Consider the following 22,121-nt stretch of genomic DNA (forward strand, 5'->3'; position numbering starts at 1 on the left):
CTTGGCCCCCTCCCCTGCCTTGGGGAGGTGAATCTCCTCTTTTTCTCTCTCTTTTTCTAACTTGCTTTCTAAATAAACTATATTTTCTAGTCTAAAAAAAAAAAATAGGTGCACTAAAGTTTTAGAAAAGACTCATTTAGAAATGACTCAAGAATTGTATTTTATAAAATAAAGGGCAATGCTCTTCTCTGAATGTATATTTAAATATAAAGAGATTTTTTCGGAGAAAGAAATCTTTTATGAGAAAACTCTAAAAATAGTAACATAACTGGGAACATGCAAATTCTTTATTGAAGACCAATATATAAAATAAAAATCTTTCCGCAGCTGGGTAATCTACAATCTTCCATAGTAAATCCTCATCTAAAGACATGTGGAATACAATCAACCTGTTCAAAAGCCTTTCCAAGGGATAGGCGATGTTTGCCTTTTTGGAGTTAGATTTTATTACTCTCACTGAGGTTTATATTAATTCTTAGATAATAGCCATTGTTAGTCCCAGTTTTACATTTAAAATTTCCCTTTATAAAATATACATTTAAGCCGGACTCGGTGGCTCAGCCTGTAATCCCTCGCCTTTGGAAGGCTGAGGTGAGTGAATTGCCTGAGCCCGCGGGTTCGAGACCCACCTGGGCAGTGAGACCTCATCTCTACAATAAATCAAAATATCAGCCGGGCGTGGTAGTGCATGCCTGTAATTCCGGCTACTCGGAAGGCTGATGCGGAAGGATCGCTGGAGCCCAGCAGGTCGAGGCTGCGGTGGCCAGGAGCGGCCACTGCACTCCAGTCTGGGCGACAGAGTGAGACTCCAACTCAAAAAAAAAAAAAAATTATATATACATTTAAAAGATTTCTATTTTATTTTCCTTTTTTTTTTACTCTTAATTTTTTTATTTTAAAGATGTGGGGTACATTTCAGGATTAGATATATAAATGTTCATTATGCAGGTACCCTTGTTGATGAGGTATGCTCCCCACTCCCCTAGCAGTTTCTCTCAACTGCCAATCCCACTCCCCTCCCCTGGCAGTTTTGTAGTATTATGATAATTATTCGAGGTCCGCTAAGATTCTTATTTTCTATTGGTCTCTAATATGATTTAAAATTCAACCTGAGAGAATCTCCTAATTCTCCAACTCTTTCCCTTCTGTGACCTCATGAAATAAGCATAGGCATAGAGCTACCATGTGCTAAGTGTCTTCCTTGTACCATTATTTGGCCTGCATGAGCTCATGAACTTATCACAACCTTGAGAATTGTACAGTATGGTTGCCTCTGTTCTCAACATAGAAAAACTTAGGCTGAGGGAGACCCACCGAATTGCAGCCACCCATCCACCCACCCACCTGAGGAGGAAGCCCATGCTCTTCCCACTCTGCCTTGCCACCTTCAGCTAAAACAATTCACATATAAAAGATGTCTCCTGTTTTTTTGTTCCCCACCTTTAATTCTAGATACTATGCAACTTACATTCTAGAAAAAAAATTAAAAGCAACTAAACAAAGATTTTTTGAATAAAATTATCACAACTTTTTTACTGCTAGTTATTAAAATAAAAAATTATTATAGCTCTCAGTGTCAGAACTGAAAGAGAAAGAAATGCATTCAACGAACCCTTGGTCTTTACTGGGTTCTAATTAAGTGACTAGGAAGTCAAAATGATATCATAATATGGAAGAATTCATGAACCAACATACATCTTTCAGAAAATATATTCTTTTTTTTTTTGAGTTGGAGTCTCACTCTGTCGCCCAGACTGAAGTGCAGTGGCTGCTCCCGGCCACCGCAACCTTGACCTGCTGGGCTCTGGCAATCCTTCCGCTTCAGCCTTCCGAGTAGTTCCGTGAGCACTACCACGCCCATCTGATTTTTGATTTATTGTAGAGAGGAGGTCTCGCCAATTTGTCAGGGCGGGTCTCGAACCCACGGGCTCTGGCAATCCGCTCACCTCGGCCTCCCAAAGCACTGAGATTACAGGCTGAGCCACCGAGCCCGGCCCAGAAAATGTATTTCAAGCTGGTTACTTTCCCAGTTTGACTTCAATCAGCAGCTGTATTGTGAGGTGATTACTTTCTCAGATTTCTACAATTTGGGAGTCAAATAACCATACAACCTCTAAGATGATATGTTAGGATTTACCTATAATGACCAGGACATTTGCTTTGTTTACTAAAACCTCGGCAGGCTATAACTGCTCCAGTTTTCTATTTGGGGTAACTCTTAACCTGTGTTTGTCCCACCCCCTTTTTGTCTCCAGGACTGCCCACCAGAAGCAGGTGATTTCCGGGCTCAGCAATGCTCTGCTCATAACGATGTCAAGCACCATGGTCAGTTTTATGAATGGCTTCCTGTGTCTAATGACCCTGACAATCCCTGTTCACTCAAGTGCCAAGCCAAAGGAACAACCTTGGTTGTTGAACTAGCACCCAAGGTCTTAGATGGAACTCGTTGCTACACAGAATCTTTGGATATGTGCATTAGTGGTTTATGCCAAGTAAGTACTGATTTCTTTACGTTTAATTTGTCCAGAGGGTTTGAGTGCCTTTGTGTAAATAGGTTTTGCTTGGTCCCACCATCTGAACCACTAGTTTTTAACGCTTTCTGGAGTTTATCAGTGGCGAAAAATTTGAAAATCGGGGTTTAATTTCAGTGAAAAGTAAAAGAGTTACATGTTGTGTTATGAAAAAATGTATGTGAATTTTTTTTCTTTCCTTGAGTGGCATTTGAATATGGAAGAATAAAATTCTTGAGTATTATGTGTCAATTATATACTAGACTTCGGAATTACCCCAGCTTTGTTGTTCCTAAAATGTGTGTGTATGTGTGTGTGTGTGTGTGTGTGTGTGTGTGTGTGTGTGTGTGTGTGTGTGTGTGTATGTATTTGGAAGCTTTGATTTTCATTTACTTAGAGCTTCAGAATAACTCAGGGATGACCAATCCTAAAATACCCTAGTAAACTGTGGAAGAACTTGTTGCTTCTTTACTGCAATTCTCATTGTATTGAAAATTCAGACAAACTACAGAGAAAGGCATGAAAGTGCCAGGTAGGTAAATCCTTAAAACAGGATAGTAAAGAGATTCAATTTCTGGTATCCATTCTTCACTGTCCACTTTCAGCAGGAAGTCAGTGAGGTGAGAAAGAGATTGTATGTTTGCCATGTATCTTGCATCTCTGTTTTTAGGTCCACATTTTGGACCTTAGTTTTTGGAGCAAGTCATCAGTATTACTTGTCTGCATACTATTCTTCTGCATACTTCACAAAGTAGACACAAAATTTTGAGAACATTTGCCTTTCCCAAGACAATAGCAGTAGGAATTTTCTCTCTTCAGGATCTGTAATACCACAGCAAGAAATATAATATACATTTTAGTAATTCATTGTTTCAAATGTATATGTTTCTTTAATCCTTAAATCTATATTTAAATATAAAAGGATAACAGTAGTACAAACTGCTACAAGAGCTGTGAGATGTCTTATATATACAAGAGGAAAACAGACACACTAAACCTTCATCAGGTTTAAAATGAAAAGGCAGGGAAACCAATGTCAGACAGGAAAATGGAGATGATGTGTGTGTGTGTGTGTGTGTGTGTGTGTGTGTGTACATATATATACCTAAAGGTTTTCTTATACACAAGAGATATATGAATTTCAGATATAAATCTGAATATAGAATTTTACTATTTTAAAGCTAGAAAGGGTCCTTGATATTACCCAATCAACATTCTATAGAGTCATATATTTAAACAGCATCATCAGTGATATTTGGTAGGTACTCCCTCCTCTAGAACTCTCGGTGGTGTTGAAATGAAATTATGGAATCTACAAAAGTCTTGGGAGTAGTAAGGAATTTAAAACCCGATATAGAAAAGGGGCTGTGTCATAGGGAAGAGCACATGAAGGAATAATACTTCCTTATGTGTGTACACTGTTTGAGTAAAACAAAAAAGATTTCCATTTTGTAAGTGAAAAAACCAAGGACCAGAAAATGTGCATGATCTTCTCAAAGTTGTGAGGTTGGTCATGGCAGAAAGGGGACTAAATTCCAGGTCTCATGAGATCTAGTTCAATGTTGTTTCTACTATATTACCCTGTCAAATGAACCAAAATAAACAAGACAGGTCAGCAAATTGGGTTTCATTTGTTTCTGTTGCATGAGAGTTCAACGTGGCATATTTTTTCCTAGACTAATCCTGCCAGCTGGCTGTGTACACCTTGGCAGCTGAAAGAGAATCCCATCTCAGCAACTAAAGAATACATTTCATATATAGTAAATAAAGAGTGATTTTCTGGACTTTGGGTTACGAGGATAAGCGTGCCTTAACTTAGATTCTTATGAGTGTGACTTGTCAGATTTGGGGGCAAATGTAAATTATCCCATATTTGAAAAGCATTATGACTTATACATATCTGAATTATGACTGGTTATTATTATTTCCTTCATATATTTGTCTTGTTAGAGGCAATCCTGTGGTAAAAGTGATGGAAAATCGTACTTAAGCACTAATAAGTGGTTTAGTTTGGCTGGAGAGCAGAGTAAGCGCCAGGTATGCAGTAAGAAGTGGGAGGTCATTTGGAAGAAAATCCTAGAGGCTTGACTGGCTGACAGGACTATGGTCAACAGCGTGGCCAAGAAGGAGCTTTAGTGGTGACAAGACATAATCAGACATTGCTTTAGAAAGATCATTACAGCTGCAGTTATACGAAGCGTGAAGTAGAAGGCTCTGGAAGCAGAGACCAGCTAACACAGAGGCTTGTGAGATAATTGTCCAGACATTGACTCTTTCCCCCATATCTGTCTTCTTTCTGCCGCCCCCACCTCATCCCCCCAGGGAGCAGCCTCTGGCCAAGGCTGATCTCTGCAGGATATGGTATTCTCAGTAACAATTCCTGGGGTACGGGTAATTGAGCAGAGCTGAGAACACCATGGGAGGCCCTCTTACTCACTGTGCTTGTAGCCACCATGTATCAAGTTGAATAATTAACTTGCTTGACCAGAAAACTGCTTTGCTGTACCGTCCCAATGTGCAGATTCTTTCTTCACCAACCGGCCGCCATCGGTGCCTCCTGTAAGTTCCAGTAAACCAATGTCTTGCCTTGCTGGACCGCTGGGTGACTTTTTTGAAATAAGGAACCTTATTTCAAAAAACCTCTCAGATTTGGGGCTGTGGTGTTACAAAGCTCTAATCGCAGCCAAAGTGAGGCAAAACATGAGCTTGGGCCAGGGCAATGATGGCAAAAACAGAAAGGAAACTGAGTCTGAAACCAAGAAGGAGTTTTCATTTTGATTATAACTAAGGCGCAGAGAGGGAAACAATACATCAAATTAATTATGCTCAGAGGATCAGAAACTACAACTTAACATGAATTTGTAAGGGATGTCATTTTGAATTCTTTCCACCACTACTATTAGAGTCTGTGTCTTCCTCATTAAAGTTTACTTAAATTTTATAAAACAAGTGGGTGGAGAACAGAGGACAGCAAGATGATAGAGGAATAAAATGGAATGCATAAATGTAGTGTATACTTTTTCAGAAGAACAAGAAGGAAGATAGTCAAGAAAAGAAAAGTTGAGGAACTCACTGCTATATCAAAAGAGAGTTTAGGCCAGGCATGGTGGCTCCCACCTGTAATCCCAGAACTTTGGGAGGCTGAGGTTTGATTGCTTCAGCCCGGGAGTTCAAGACCAGCCTGAACAACCTGGAGAGATCCCATCTCTACAATAAGTCAAAAAATTAGCTGAACGTGATGGCACACACCTGTAGTCCCTACTTGGGAGGCTGAGCAGAGAGTATCACTTGAGTCCAGGAGATCAAGGCTATGGTGAGCCATGATCATGCCACTGCTACACTCCAGCCAGGGTAACAGAGTGAGACTTGCCTCAAAAAAAAAAAAATTTTTAATATATAAATGCAGTTCTAATCCGAAAAAAATATTTTATATATGTTGCGTCCGTATGTTGATGAAGAGTATTTTCAGTCTTTCATAAGAAGCATCCAGAGAAAGTCTAATTTTCATATTTTTTAAAACATGGTCAGGAATCTTAATACTAACTTAAACATGCAGTTTCTGTAAATAGCTTCTCTTGGTTTCCTGGAGAAAAAAAGTCATTTTCCCTGTCCTATTTTCCCCTTCTTGCCCTTTTCTATCCCATTTGTTGGGTATCTTTACTGTTTCTCTGACTTTATTTTTGTCCTATTATAAATTCTATGGTAGCCTGCTTCAAACATCTCTGAGCCTAGGCAGATATAAATCATAAATTGTAAAATATTTGGATTTGACAATAGTCTTGCCTTGATAGAAAATGAGCTCATAGCTATAGAGATTTGTCATTTACATGTACCGATTTATTTCTGATATACCTGTTTAGTGCTCTGCTAAGAGCCACATTCTCAAAACTGTCTGAGCCTTTAACTTTTAAGTAGAACCATAGAGTCCTTGACTTTTTAGAGTCAAAAATAGCTTAGCAGTTACCAGATATTGCTGTTTCACAGAAAAGGAAACTGAGATGTAGAGACTGCCCCAAGGTCACAAGTAATTGGGTTACCTGTATTTGTGATAAATTTGCCTCAGGAAAACTCTCAAATCATTGCTATTTATGATATATACTTAATTCTTCTTAGTAATAAGAGAGCATCCTATTGGATAATTTATTCTCTCCGATAGTAGTGTTAATGATAATAGCTTCCATTTTTGACTGACTATCATATCTAGGTACTTTATAGATATCTTTGAATATTTACAAGTCTGCGTGGTAGACATCATTATCCCTATTTCACAGATGAAGAAATTGAGGCTCAGGGTTCCCAGAACACTCAGTTCTCCCTGACCCAAAACTCCCACTTCTTCTGGTGAGGCCATGTAGACAGAAGCAGGCACCATTTTACCATTTGGTAGTGGTCCCCAAATTCAGCTGCATACCAGAATCACCTGGAGAGCCCTTAAAAGACACAGTTCTTAGGTTCTGCTCCCCAGAAACTCAGACGTGTTCATTGTCTGCATTTAAAACACTCTCCTTATGCTTCTGCTGTGGCCAGATTCATGAACCACTTGTGGACTGGAAAACAGACAGGATTTAAAGTCAAAAGATACAAGTTGGAATCTGGCTTTTCTATAGCAAACTGTGTGATCTCAGTCAAGTATCTTAATCTCCCTAAGCTCTATTTTTCAGTTGTAAAAAATGGGATTGTCTCACAGACCATAGTGTACCAAGTGAGGTAATGCATGTGAAAATGTTTGACAAACTGTGAAGTGCTGTAGAAATGTAGAAGAGTGAAAATTTTAAGTTGGAAAATATAGTAAAGTAATGGTTCTCTGTATAAGATTTCATGACCCTGTAACTTGTCAAAAAAGTTTACAGAATGAGATAAAGTAACCAACTTCTTAATTGCCTAGGTGAGAACATTAAGAAAGACAGACTGGGCACAGTGACTCACACCCATAATCCCAGCATTTAGGGAGATCAAGGTGGGTGGATTGCTTGAGCTCAGGAGTTTGAGACCAGCCTAGGCAACGTAGTGAGACTGTCTCTACAAAAATACAAAAAGTTAGCCAGGTGTTATGGCAGGTACCTATAGTCCCAGATACTTGGGAGGCTGACGTAGAAGGATTGCCTGGACCCAGAATTGCTGCACTAGATTGTATGATTTTCCCAAGCTCTTATAGCTAACTAATGGTAGACTGGAGGTCAGAGAGTGCCAGCCAGTGTTTATCAACATTTTCACAATTCTAATCCCTGCACTTAGGGATGCTGTTCCCTGTTATTTCTTTAGCATATCCCATGGGCTAAGATTTGATTCAGCTTTAATTCTGTCATTAGTATCATGAAAACAATAGGTTTAGTGAATATACCTTTCTTTTTTTCTTTGAGTTGGAGTCTCTGTTGCCCAAGCTGGAGTGCAGTGGCATGCTCACAGCCAGCGCAGCCTCAACCTGCTGGGCTCAGGTGATCCTTCTGCTTCAGCCTTCCAAGTAGCTGGAACTACAGGTGCATGCCACCACACCAGGCTAATTTTTTTATTTACTGTAGAGATGAGGTCTCGCCATGTTGCCCAGGCTGGTCTCAAATCCCTGGGCTCAGGCAATCTTTTCACCTTGGCCTTCCAAAGTGCTGGGATTATAGACGTGAGCCACCACACCCAGCCCAATAAACCTTACCAAAATATTTGCATTTAAAGCACTTGCTATAAGCTTGGTGAATACTCGCTATTAGTATTAGCTGTACCCAAGTTATTTCTTGTCTTTAACTTTTTCATCCTTATAGCCTTTCTGAGTGCATGGTTTAATGTAGTTATACATGCAAGAGTGATACTGACTTCCCCATGAATGAACGGACTTTCTGTTAATTTCCTACTGCAGCCATCTTTTGCAAATAGCTCCACGTTGTGCCATTGTCAAGTCCTGATCCAGGGCAGTGAATTGCACCCTGTACAGAGTTAATGACTCATCACAAATAGGATCAGCTCGGTTAGTACCGCTGTTACTCATTTATTTTCATTATCCAAATTGCCCGCTTATATTTGTTGTAAAGTACAAAGCCTGTTTTTGTTTTAAATATATGTATTTAAACATGTGCTACTGTTAAAAATAATTTTGAGGTAATTCAGAAAGCAAACAGAAAATTATGTTTTATTTTCATAATTAAGGAAATTCATCATTTGCTACCGAATAGATGTGTATCAAAAAAAAAATGTGAAGCCGGGCTCGGTGGCTCAGCCTGTAATCCCGCACCTTTGGGAGGCCGAGGTGAGTGGATTGCCTGAGCCCGCGGGTTCGATACCCGCCTGGGCAGCGAGACCTCATCTCTACAATACATCAAAAAAATCAGCCAGGTGTGGTAGTGCATGCCTGTAATTCTGGCTCCTCGGAAGGCTGAGGCGGAAGGACTGCCGGAGCCCAGCAGGTGAGGCTGCGGTGGCCGGGAGCAGCCACTGCATCCAGTCTAGGCGACAGAGTGAGACTCCAACTCAAAAAAAAAAAAAAAGAAAGAAAAAAAAGTGGTTGTAAACAAGACCTTTTATAATGAATCTGCACATTTATATTGCTTATTGCTATTTTAGAAAATAAAGTCTTTCAAAAAGGAAAAGGAGAATTCTTTTCAAGTAATGCCGTATATAATATTGTTTTAAAATGAATATACAGTACAGAAATAAGCAATAAATTGGATCATGGAGTTTTGATGTCCATACTTTACTCTGGCAACATTAAAATGAACCATATTTCTAACAAAGAAGTTCTTTTCATTTTTAATAATTCCTGTGGTGAGTGGTTTGAAATGAATTGAATGGAATGATTATTTCTCCATCTCTCTCTGTGACCTAAGTCACTAGTATCAAATGTCCACCGGTTATTCCAAAGGTGGTGATGTCAGAAACAAGCAGTTGGCCATTTTTTCTTCTCTGTTTTATAATCTAATTCCACATGGAAGTTTGATGTTGCCTAAAATATTCAATGCATACTCTTTCTAATTCTCCTCTTTGCATGACACAGTAGAAATAAAACTTAACAGTTGAATTTACCTTGTTTCGGAACCCTGTTTATTTGTTTTTTCAACAATCTGCTATTTGTTGGGTACTGAGGATACAAAATTAAGATTCTTGACCTAAGGGATGATACATTTGTAGGGTTATTGTGAAAAACATTTTAAAAATGTATTCATTTAGCAAATGTTACTTAGGAATTAACAGTCTGCTAGATATTAGAAATGCCTGGAGGGACAAAAATAAACCAACAGTCTCCGCCCTCCCAGAATTTACACTCTGAAGGGAGATATGACAATTACACGGAAAGTATCTTATACTGCATTCCCATGATTGTATATTAGGAGCTTTTTCTAAATACAGATTTGACTCCATTTATCATCTGCTTGAATCATTTCTATTGCAATCTTTTGCCTTTAGGTTAAAGAAAGTCCAAATTTCTATACATGGTAGCTTAAAACCACCGAAGTTTATTCTCTCACAGTTCTGGAGGCTAGAAGGACAATCAGAGTGTCATCAGTGTAATGATTCCTCTGAGGCTCTGAATAGAATCCCTCTCTGCTTCTCGCTAACTTCTAGTAGTAGCCATCAGTCCTCAGGATTACTTAAATCGCAGCTGCATCTCTTCAAACTCTGCCTCTGTGGCATTCTCCCCCCAGTCTGTGTCTTCACCTCTTCGCATAAGGGCAACAATCATATTGAATTAGGGTCCACCCTAATGGACTATGAATTCATTTTAATTTGATTATATCTGCAAAGATCCTATTTCCAAATAAGGTCACATTCACAGGCATCAGAGGTTTTGACTTTAACCTATCATCTGGAAGGACACAATTCAACCATAACCGCCTGCCCTCTAGTCCCCTAATTCAAGTCCTTCCCATGTGAAAAATATGCACCTGATTCTAACACCCAAAAGTTTTAACCCATTCCAGCAACGACTCTAACTCAAAATATCATCTAAATGCCAATTCAAAAAGTCATGAATTTCATCATCTAAATCAGTTGTAAGTGAGACTTAGATATAGTACATCCGGGAACACCGTTCCTCTCTACCTGTGAAACAGGAAAGCAAGTTGTCTGCTTCCAAAATACAGTGGTGAGAACCAGACTTGGTGGCACTCACCTTTAATCTCAGCACTTTGGAAGGCCAAGGCAAGAAGATTGCTTGAGCCCAGGTGGTCAAGGTCAGCCTGAAAAACATCGAGAGACCCCATCTCTACAAAAATATAAAAATTAGCCTAGCATTGGGGTACACACCTGTAGTCCTAGCTATCTGGGAGGCCGAGGCAGGAGGATTGCTTTAGCCCAAGACGGCAAGGCGGTGGTGAGCCATGATCACACCACTGCACTCCCGCCTGAGTTACAAAACAAGACTGTCTCAATAACAACAACAAAGATGGGTCTGGCATAGGAGATGCTCCCACTCCAAAAGGGAAAAATAAGAAGGAAAAAAAAAAGACCACAGTTCCCAAGCATGTCCAAAACTCAGTAGGGCAAATTTCCCTAAAAGCCAAGGCCTGAGAACAATCCTTGTGACTTGATGCTTCAGTCTATGTGCCCACCAGGGAGGGAACCTCACCCTGCAGATGAGGTCTTCTGCATCTGTGGCTCTGACCTAAGAGTCATTCTTCTTTCACTTTGTCCCATCTCTTCCTATTTATTCCAGACTATCAGCGTTTCTGCTGTTATAAAATTAGCAGAAACCATGTCAGTCTCTTATGCAATTTATGACGGTCCAAGCCATTAGACAAAAGGGTCCTCTACAGTTCTTTCCTGAATAACTGCATCTCTATTCCTAACTCCTGCTGTGATGGTTGTTTGGATTCGTGAATCACATGCCCTATTTATTTAGCAAATGGTTGTCTGGCCACACCCTTGACCTTGTTTGCAGAGCACATAATCTGGCTAAGTTGAAAATGTTTCACATCATCAAGTGTTGGTACCTTCATTAATCTCTCAATTAATCTCTTTCCTCTCACATTTTACTATAAGCACCAAGGAGAAGTCAGGCTGTATGCTTGAAAATCTACTCAGCTAAATATTCAAATTTATCACTACAAATTCTATTTTTCACTCAATGGTAGAACATAACTCAGTTAAGTTCTCTGCCCCTTTACAACAGGTATTACCTTTCCTCTAGTATTCAACAATATGTTTATTATTTCCTTCCAAGGCTTTACCAGAATTGCCTTTAATGTCTCTGATTGTTAATATTAAGTGTCAGCTTCACTGGATTGAGGGATGCCTTGATGGCCAGTGAAACATTGTTTCTGTATATTGGTGAGGGTGTTTTGGGAGGAGATTGGCATATCTCAGTGGACTAAGTGAGGAAGATTTGCCCTTTGCCCTCAATATGGGTGGGCACCATCCATTGACTGGGACCTGAAGGAACAAAAAGGAGAGAAAATTCTCTCTCTCTCTCTCTCTCTCTCTCTCTCTCTCTCTCTCTCTCTCTCTCCCCCTCGTCCACTCGCCTTCTGCCATGGAGAATGTAGCAAGAAGATTTTCACCAGATACCAGCATGATCTCAGACTTCTCAGCCTCCGGAACTATATAATATTTTCTTTATTATCCTGTCTTGAGTGTTTTGTTATAGAAGCATAAACAAACTATGACAACATCTATATTTCTACTAACCACCTCTTCAATCTAGACTTTTTTTTCTATGAAGTATCTCAAAATACTTCCAATCTCTACCCATTATCCAATTTCAAAGCCATTTCCATAATTATTTGCTACAGCATCACCACACTTTTGGTACCATATCTATATTAGTTTGCTAGGGCTGCAATAACAATTGCCACATATTTGGTGGCTTATAACAACAGAAATTTATTCTCTCACAGTTCTGGAGACTAGAAGTTTAAAATCAAGATGTTGGCATGGCTATCCTCTGTCCAAAGCCTAATAAAAATTCTGCCCTGCCATTCCACCTTGTGGTAGTTTCAGGCATTCTTTGACTTATACCTCCTTCTTCACATGGCCATCTTTCCTCTGTGTTTGTGTGTCTCTGTATCTTTGCATAGCATTCTCTTCCTAGTGTCTCTTTTCTTGTAAGGACACAAGTGATATTGGATTAGCATCCACCCAGATCAAGTATGATCTCATCTTAATTTGATTACAACTGCAAAGACCCTGTTTCCAAGTAAGATCACTCTCACAGACACCAGGGCATTATACTTCAGCATATATTTTAGGAGGTCACAATTCAACCCACATTAGCATACGTCCCTGCTTATTTGTATATAGTAAAATAGATGCATATGCATATACATATACATATATATATGTGCATATGTATTTGAATATTGTGTAGGAGCCACAGTAAGAGAAGTGTAGACTGTGGTGAATAGAAGGGTTATTTAAGCAAGATATGGAATCAGAGAATGCTAAACGATATCACTGAAAAGATCATGCTGAAGGGATTGTCAGGGCCTATGCCATAAAAAGATATGTAAGTTATATTTAAAAGATTCGGGTTTTGTTGTATTAAGAGCAAAATGGTGCTATTGAAATAATTCAAGATGAAAGATAAGGTGAGATATATATTTTTGCAAAAGGAGTTTTTCTACAATGGGGGTGTCTTAGTCTCAGAACACCTGAGACTAGGTAGTTTATAAAGACAAGAAGTTTGTCTCATGAGCCTCATGGCTAGAAAGCTCAAGATGGGGCATTTGCATCTAGTGAGGGTCTAAGGCTGTCCCAACTCATGGCAGAAAGCCAAAGAGGAGTCAGCATGTGCAGAGAGATCACATAGTGAGAGAGGAAGCAAGGGTAGCAGGTGCCAGGCTCTTTTAACAACCACCACTCACTGGCACTCACCCCTGAGGGAGGAAATTAATCTATTCATGAGGGATCTGACCTCCCCCAATGACCCAAACACCTCCAACAGAACCCACCTCTCAGCATTGCCACATTAGAGATCAAATTTCAACATGAGACTTGGAGAGGCAACCAACATCCAAGCCATAGCAGAAGGCAATGGATTGAAAAGGGGCGAAAGGATTGAAAAGGGGTAAAAATTGGCAATGGAATTAAGAGAAAAGGAGAGATTTCAGAACAAATCAGGAGACTAAATCCATAGATTTGGTGATTGGTTAAATGTAGTATGAGAGCAAAAAGTGAGTTGAACATGTTGAGGTTTCCTGATGGGAGCCGGCCATGGAGGCTCACTGAGCGTTAGGGATCAGGAAGGGCCATTGACCCCGAGACCACTAGGATGCGTTCGGGAGCTATCGATCCCATTTCCTCCCCCTTTCTACTCAGCACTAACCTGATTAAGCTCCTATAAGCTCAAACATAAAAACTCTGAGACCGAGACGAACACAAGCTCTCTTTAGAAGCTCATTGCTCCCATTCTTCCACAAACTGCAGTTTTGGCTTTCACACAACTTATAATTCAAACTCGTGTCACATCTAAGAGCCTTAGTATTGGTCACAGGCTTCTGGGTCATGATCTTAGGATTTATTGAAGGTGTAAATTGTAGAATATAATTTTAGAAGACAGCCATTTTGTTGAAAGAATGCGGCTGGGTTACTTGCAGGTAGCCCACTGTGAACTTTGGACTGGGCCACATTCCAAACATTCTGGGATGGGCCACTTTCGTTTATAAAGTAAATACTTAAGCTTCTATAGAATTGTTTAACTTAGCATAAATCAATCAGCTTAGGATGAAAAAGGTTTATAGAATATGTCAGTCACAGATTAGGTTATCCTTTGTTATGGGATTTTAAGATTATCATATGAAAAGGGTTTAAAGGCAATCATTGATTAAGTTTTCATGGATTAAGGTTTCTGGTGGGTGGGGGATGCCCCTCCCATATCTGACTTTGTGTATAAAAGACTCGTTGTAATTCCCAATAACACACATCGCTTCTTCACTAGACTGGAGTCCATATATAATGTAGGTACAGTACAATATCTGCCATATGACATTCATAAGTGAATTGATATTCTTTCTTCCTATTAACTCTGCCTTATTAATTGAAAAGTTTGTTTCCATCAAGTTTATATAGTCAATGGCCTATTTATGTATGATTAAAAATTCGTTGGGTTAACCTTTTCTGTGACCATTTACCAGTTAGATAACAAGTTAATTTGAATGTTTCTTGTTTTAGGAAAAACTAAAGTCAAATTAGTATATGATGTTTTATAGTTCCTTGAGATCTCCTCTCTATTTGAATAGTTAAGGGGTATAGAAAGTGACATTTCCTAGAAATTCATTCATTTTATAGCATTTCCTTCCTGTCCCCTTAGTTGAGTCTTGTGTTTATCAGGTATCATCCGTATTCATGAGAAGGATTACTCTGCTATACTGAGATTTTTTTTCCATCATGCTATTCAACTTATGAGGTAGAAGTGTTTCTATAGCTTCCATAGAAAAACTTACTTGAAAGTTATATCTATTTAATTTTTTCCTTTGAAACTAACCATTGACTTAACAAAAATCAGTGCTTTTGTTTTGTCAAAGAGATTCAGTGAAGTATGCAAGGCGGAGCAAATCTAATTTAGAAAAAATTTTCAAATTTTATTATTTTTAGTGCTGTATACTTTATGTATTCATGCGTATCACCATGTGCTTTCTGTGTCAATCACATAGGATAATTTTATTTCCATTTTATAAATGAGAAGATTGATGCTCATAGAAGATCATACAATTGGCAAAAGTTAAAGCTGTATTTTAAATTCTATTGTTTCTGTTATATGACATCCTTTTCTCTGGGGAAACATTTTAATAATGAAGTGTAGTGTCAGTAAGCACATCTCTTTGTTAATAGAAGTATGACTATGTATACCTCAGATAGGGAACTCTGTGGCCTAAGAATTCTGTGTTCCATTAAATGAATGTCCCTCCAAGATCTGGCAACGTTTTTTATTCATCCTGTGTTTTTGTTCCATGAATGATTCTTTGAGCTACTCATCCTTAGAAACACTGAATGTACTAAACTTTACCTAATCAACTTTAAAAGAGTTTTGGCGCAGTTAGTGATAATACCAACTCTAAGTTTGGTGGTCTTCAAGACCACACTCACTTCTGACACCTACTTCAAGTTTGAGAATTCCCCAAGACCACCCCCACTTGGGATAATTCTCTAGAAAGAGTCCCAGAACTCACAGAAAGCTGTTATACTTGTGATTATAGTTTATTACAGCCAAAAGACACTGATGACAATCAGCCAAGGAAAGAGGTACGTAGAACAGGCTCTGGGAGAGTTGCAAATGCAGAGAGAGCTTCCAGTTGTCCTCTCCCAGTCGAGTTGTGTGGACAGCGCTTACTTCTCCCAACAACAATGTGTGACAATAGGCATGGAGTATTATTGCTAACCAGGGAAACTCATTCTAGACTTGGTGTCCAGCGTTTTAGTTAAGTTTCAGTCACCGAGACATGGTTAACCTCCTCTGTGACTGTCTTTTATCTCAGGCATTCTCCAGAGGTCAAGCTGATATCATGTGGCCCAAAGCTCTTACCATGAATCACATTGTTAGCATAGGCATTTGACATGAGCCAAGGCCTCCATCAAAACAAAGACATTCTTTTTAGTCATGACATTACAAAGGCTTAGAGATTACCTTCCAGGAGGCAAGGGCAAAAGCCAGACCTCTTCTCTCTGAGCAAGTTGATCATTTACTGCACAGTGACTTTTTGGAACTATGCATTCATTCAACAAATATTTGAGGCTTAATATTGGTTGAGCTTCCCTGGGGAATACAGAGGTTAAAAAGGTTGCAAGCCCTCCTCTCAAGGAGCCCGCGGTCTCAGCTTTCTGCAACAGTCATAGCTAAAGAAAAAAATTTTTTTATCCACTTACTGTTTCTAACTTCGAAGAAAGTCACTTTATTACTGAGAGAATTTCATGAGCATTATTGGAACATTCACACCAAATGGCCATTTTGAAAGTGTGTGATTCTTGAAATATGGTGCAGAATGGTGCAGCTGCCTTGAAAAGCATATTCCCACAGTTTCTCAAAAAGCTAAGCACAGAGTTACCATATGACCCAGCAACTCTACTCCTAGGCATGTACTCAAGAGAATGAAGGCATACATCCACAGAAAAATTTGTACTCCAATGTTTATAACAGCAGTAATATTGTAATAGCCAAAAAGTGGAAACAACTCAAAAAATGTCCATCAACTCATGAATGGATAAGTGAAATGTGATCTTTCCATACAAGGGAATAGTATTCCACAATAAAAAGGAATGAAGTACATGCTTTAACATAAATAAACCTTCAAATATTATGCAAAGTGAGTGAAGCCAGTAACAAAAGGCCACATATTCAATAGTTCCCTTTTTGTGAAATATCCGGATTAGACAGATCTATGGTGACAGCAAGTTATTTAGTGATTACCTAGGGCTGGGAGTTGAAGGGTAATAGAGATGACTGCTAATGAGTACAGTTTCTTGGGAAGGTGATGAAAAGGTTCTAAACAGATTTTGGTGATGATTTCTCAGTCCTATGAAAGTATACTAAGACCACTGAATGATATACTTTAAATGGTCAAATTTTATAGTACATGAATTTTATTTCAAGAAGGGTAAATGTAGTGCTAATACTCAAAAGTCTGTGGACTTTATGTTAAGACTGCATGAGCTGTGACAATGGCCTGATCTCAGTCTTTGACAGAGTTAATGAGACCAACCCATGAGTCTAGGTGGGTGTTTCCTTCTATTCATTCTTGCTCCCCAAAATACCCTAAGTATTTCTGTGTATGAAAGCTGATTTGAAACTTTTGCAAAACAGATATTTATTTTCTTTTTTGAACCGGAGTCTCACTCTGTCACCCAGGCTGGAGTGCAGTGGCACGCACACAGCTACCACAGCCTCCACCTGTAGGGAACTACAGACATGTGACAAAACAGATATTTAATGAATGTGTGCTGAATAGATGGATAGTCACATCAGACCAGATTTGAACATCTTACCTTTTTTTTTTCTTGTTTGAGGGAAATTGGTGTGGATTTAAGAAAATCTTTTCCTTAGAGTAATAAAATCTCAACTAAGCATCATTCATTTAGCTGTGTTAATTATATTTAATTCACTGAGTGATTTCATAGGAGACCGGATTTTTGTATTTTTTAATTAATATATCTGTACATATTTTGAGGATACATGTGATATTTTGATATATGTACACAGTGTGTAATTATCAAACCTGGGTAACTGAGATATCCATCACCTCAAACATTTATCTATTCTGTGTGTTGGAAACATGACAATTCTTCTCTTCTAGCTATTTTGAAATATACAACAAATTATTATCAAGTATAATTTTTCCCACTGTACTATTGAATACTAAAATTATTCTTTCTAATAAGTATTTGTGTACTTATTAACCAATTTCTCTTTCTCCACATCACTCCCTTTTCCTTCCCAGGCTCCGGTAACCACCATACTACTCTCTATCCCCATTTTTTTGGTTCCCACAATGAATAAGAACATGCAAGATTTGTCTTTCTGTGCCTGCCTTATCTCAGTTAACATAATGACCTCCAGTTCTTTCCACATTTCTGCAAATGACAGGATTTCTTTTCTTTTCTTTTCTTTTTTCTTTTCTTTTTGAGTCAGATTCTCACTCTATCGCCAAGGCTAGAGTACAGTCACACACTGATAGCCACTACAGGCTCGACCTGCTGGGCTCAGGTGCTTCTTCTGCCTCAGCCTTCCAAGTAGCTGCAACTACAGGCATGTACCAAGCCTGGGCTAATTTTTTGGTGTCACCAAGTTGCTCAGGCTGATCTCGAATTCCCGGGCTTAGGCTATCCTCTCACCTCCATCTCCCAAAGTGCTGGGATTGCAGGCATGAGTCACTGCGCCCGGCCCTGAATAATATTTCACTGTGTAAACATACCACAATTTTATTATCCATTCATTCATTCATGAGCACTTGGGTTGATTCTATATCTTGGCTATTGTGAACAGTGCTACAATAAGAATGGGAGTGCAGATATTTGTTAATGTATCAATTATCTTTCTTTTGGATACATACCCAGCAGTGAGATAACTGGATCATATAGTAGTTCTATTTTTAGTTTTTGGAGGAAGCTTCATACGATTTTCCATAATAGGTGTACCACTTTACATTCCTACCAGCAATGTATAAGCATTCCTCTTTCTTGGCATTCTACCCAGCTTTTGTTTTGTTTTGTTTTGTTTTTGTCATTTTGATAATAACCATTCTAACTGGGGTGAAATGGCACCTCACTGTGCCTTTAATTTCATTTTCTTGATGAATGTTGAATATTAGTATTTTCTCATATACTGTTGGTTATCTGTAGGTCTTCTTTTGAGAGTTGTCTATTCGGGTCTTTTGCCTCTTTTAAAATCAGATAATTTGTTTTTATTTTTGCTATGGAGTTATTTGAGCTTCTTGTATATTCTGGCTATTAATCCCTTGTTAGATGAATAGTTTGCAAATATTTTCTCCCATTCTGTAGGTTGTCTCTTCTCTTTTTAATGATTTCCTTTGCTGTGCAGAAGCTCTTTTTGCTTGATATAATCTCATTAGTCTATCTTTGCTTTTATTTTCTGTGCTTTTGAAAACTTATTCAAAAAATCTTTGTCCAGACCAATGTCCTGGAGCATTTTCCTAATCTTTTCTTCTAGTAGTACTATAGTTTCAAGTGTTACATTTAAGTCTTTAATTTATTGTGAGTTGGTTTTTGTATATGATGAAAGATAGGATCTAGATTTATTTCTGTGCATATTGATATCCAGTTTTCACAAAACCATTTATTACAGAGACTGTTCCTTCTCCAATGTATGTTCTTGGCACCTTTGTCAAAAATGAGTTGGCTGCAAGCACATGCACTTATTTTTGTGTTCTCTGTTCTATTCTATTGGTCTATGTATATGTTGTAATGCCAGTACGATACTGCTTTGGTATAGCTTTGTAATACTATTTGAAATCCGGTACTATGATGCCTCCAGCTTTGTTCATTTTACTCAGGAATGTTTTAGCTATATAGGGTCTTTTGTGGTTCCGCATGAATTTCATGATTGCTTTTTCTATTTCTAAAAGAATGTCATCATTATTTTGATAGGGATAGCTTTGGCACACACACATTTTAATAATAATAATTCTTTCAATCCATGAGTATGGGATAGTTTACCTTTTTTTTTTTTTTTTTTTTTGGTCTTCTTAAATTTCTCTCATCAATGTTTTATAGTTTTCTTTATAGAGAGCTTTTACTTCTTCGGTTAAATTTATTCCAAGGCCTTTTTTTTTTTTTTAGCTTTTGTAAATTTGATTGTGTTTTTAATTTCTTTGTCAGATTGATCATTGATCACTATTAACATATACAAATACTACTGATTTTTGTCTGTTGATTTTGTATCCTGCAACTTTACTAAATTTCTTTACCAATTCATAGTTTTTGGTGGAGTCTTTAGGGTTTTAAAAATATAAGACCATGTCATCTGTAAACAAGGGCACTCTGTCTTTCCAATTTAAACACCATTTGTTTCTTTTGCTTGTGTTATTGCTCTGACTAGAACTAACAGTACCATGTTTACTAAAAGTGATGAAAATAGACATTCTTGTCTTTTTCCAGATCTTAGTGCAAAGACTTTCCATTTTTCTTTAGTCAGTATATTAGCTATGAGCTTATCATATCATATATGACCTTTGTTGTGTTGAGATATTTTTTATTATTCAGTTTGTTGAGACTTTTTATAATAAAAAGATATTGAATTTTATCAAATGCTTTTTCAGCATCTATTTAAATTACCATATAGTTTTTGTACTTGATTCTGTTAATGTGTTGTATCATGTTTATTGATTTGTGTGTGTTGAACTGTCCTTGCATCCCTGGAGTATGTCTCACTTTATCATGAAGAATGTTCTTTTTAGTGGGTTGTTGAGTTAGTATTTTGAGGAATTTTGCATCCATATTCACCAGATACATTAGCCTATAGTTTTTTGTTGTTGTGGTTATGTCTTTGGCTTGTTTTGGCATCAGAGTAAAGCTGGCCTCATTTAATGAGTTTGGAAGTATTATCTCCTCTTCAATTTTTAAAAATAGTTTGAGTAGAATTGGTATTAGTTCTTCAAATGTTTGGTAGAATTCGTCACTGAAGGCATTTTCTTTGATGGAAGACTTTTTATTACTGCTTTGATCTTGTTATTCATTCTTGATCTGTTCAGATTTTCTATTTCCTCTGATTCAATCTTGGTAGATTGTATCAATTTATCCATCTCTTCTGCGTTTTCCAATTTGTTGGTGTATTGTTGGTCATAATTTTCTCTAATGATTCATTGTATTTCTGTGCTGCCAGTTGCAATGTTTCCTTTTTTATCTCTGATTTTGTATATTTGGATTCTCTCCCTCTCTCTCTCTCTCTCTCTCTCTCTCTCTCTCTCTCCCTCTCTCTCCCCCTCACTCCCCTCTCTTTTAGTTAGCCTAGCTAAAGGTGTGTTAATTTTAACTTTTCCAAAAATACAAGTGTTCATTTTGTCAGATTTTGATATATATTTTAGTCTCATTTTATTTATTTCTGCACTAATCTTTATTATTATTTCTTTTCTGAGACTAATTTTGGACTTGGTTTGCTGCTTATCTGGTTCCTTGAGGTGCAGCGTTAGGTTGTTTATTTGGAACCTTTCTTTTTATGTTGGCATTTATTGCTATAAACTTATCTCTTAATATTGCTTTTGCAGTATCTCATAGGTTCTGATATGTCATAATTTTATTTTCATTTTTTAAATAAATTTTTAAGTTCATTTTTAATATCTTCATGGATGCAATAGTCATTCAGGAACATGTTTTTAATTTCTATGTATTTGCACAATTTCCAAAGTTCCTCTGGTTATTATTTCTAGTTTTATTTCATTGGGATCAGCAAAGATATTTTATATAATTTCAGCTTTTTTGAGTTTGTTGAGACTTGTTTTTTGTCCTAACATATCCTCCAGTCTGGAGCATTTTCCATGTGCTGATTAAGAAAATTGTGTGTTCTTCAGCAGTTGGATGAAATGTTCCTTAAATATCTATTAGATCTTTTTGGTCTAGAGTATAGTTTAATTCTAGTGTTTCTATGTTGAATTCCTGCCTGGGTGATCTGTCCCTTGCTAAAAAGTAGGTTGTTGAAGTGTCCTATTATTTTTGTATTGCCATCTTTCTCTCCCTTTAGATCTATTAAAATTTCCCTTATACCTTTGGGTGCTCCGAGGTTGAATGCACATATACTAACTATTGTTATATCCCCTTGTTGCATTAACTCCTTTATTATTATATAGAACTTCCTTAAAATAGCTATTTTGAATTGTTTGTCTGAGAGATTATACATCTCCCTCACTTCAGAGTTGGCCTATAGCACCTTATTTTGTGTTTAGTGAGATCATTTCCCTGAATGCTCTTGATTCTTGTGGAAGTGCAACAATGTCTGTGCATTGAGGGACTAGGTATTTTAGACTTAATAGTCTGGCTTTGTTTGTGTCTGTCCTCCTTCAGAGGGTCTTCTAGGCATTCTAAGCTGACTGGCTCTTGTGTTCCCTAAGACCATGACCACTAAAACTGTCTCAACATTAGAGGATACTCTAAGTCCACGCTTGCCGTGACTCTTACAACATCGCCAAGGTTGATGCAGCTTTCCATCCCAGATGGGCCTGGGGAAGACTCAAGAAGAGTGCTGTATGG

At 37.9% G+C, this 22,121-nt stretch overlaps 1 protein-coding gene across 1 annotated transcript in view; it reads left to right on the plus strand.

The window, feature by feature from the left end:
- ADAMTSL1 (ADAMTS like 1) overlaps positions 1-22,121 on the plus strand; it is a 431,341-nt gene that overhangs the window by 94,329 nt on the left and 314,891 nt on the right. Inside the window, exon 4 of the mRNA XM_021715583.1 lies at positions 2,256-2,492. Within this exon, the coding sequence (XP_021571258.1) occupies positions 2,256-2,492 (237 nt within the window). The remainder of the gene's footprint in view (positions 1-2,255; positions 2,493-22,121) is intronic.

The sequence above is a fragment of the Carlito syrichta genome, unplaced genomic scaffold (assembly GCF_000164805.1).
Source record: "Carlito syrichta isolate Samal-C Ts95f unplaced genomic scaffold, Tarsius_syrichta-2.0.1 Scaffold307203, whole genome shotgun sequence".
Lineage (NCBI taxonomy): Eukaryota > Metazoa > Chordata > Mammalia > Primates > Tarsiidae > Carlito > Carlito syrichta.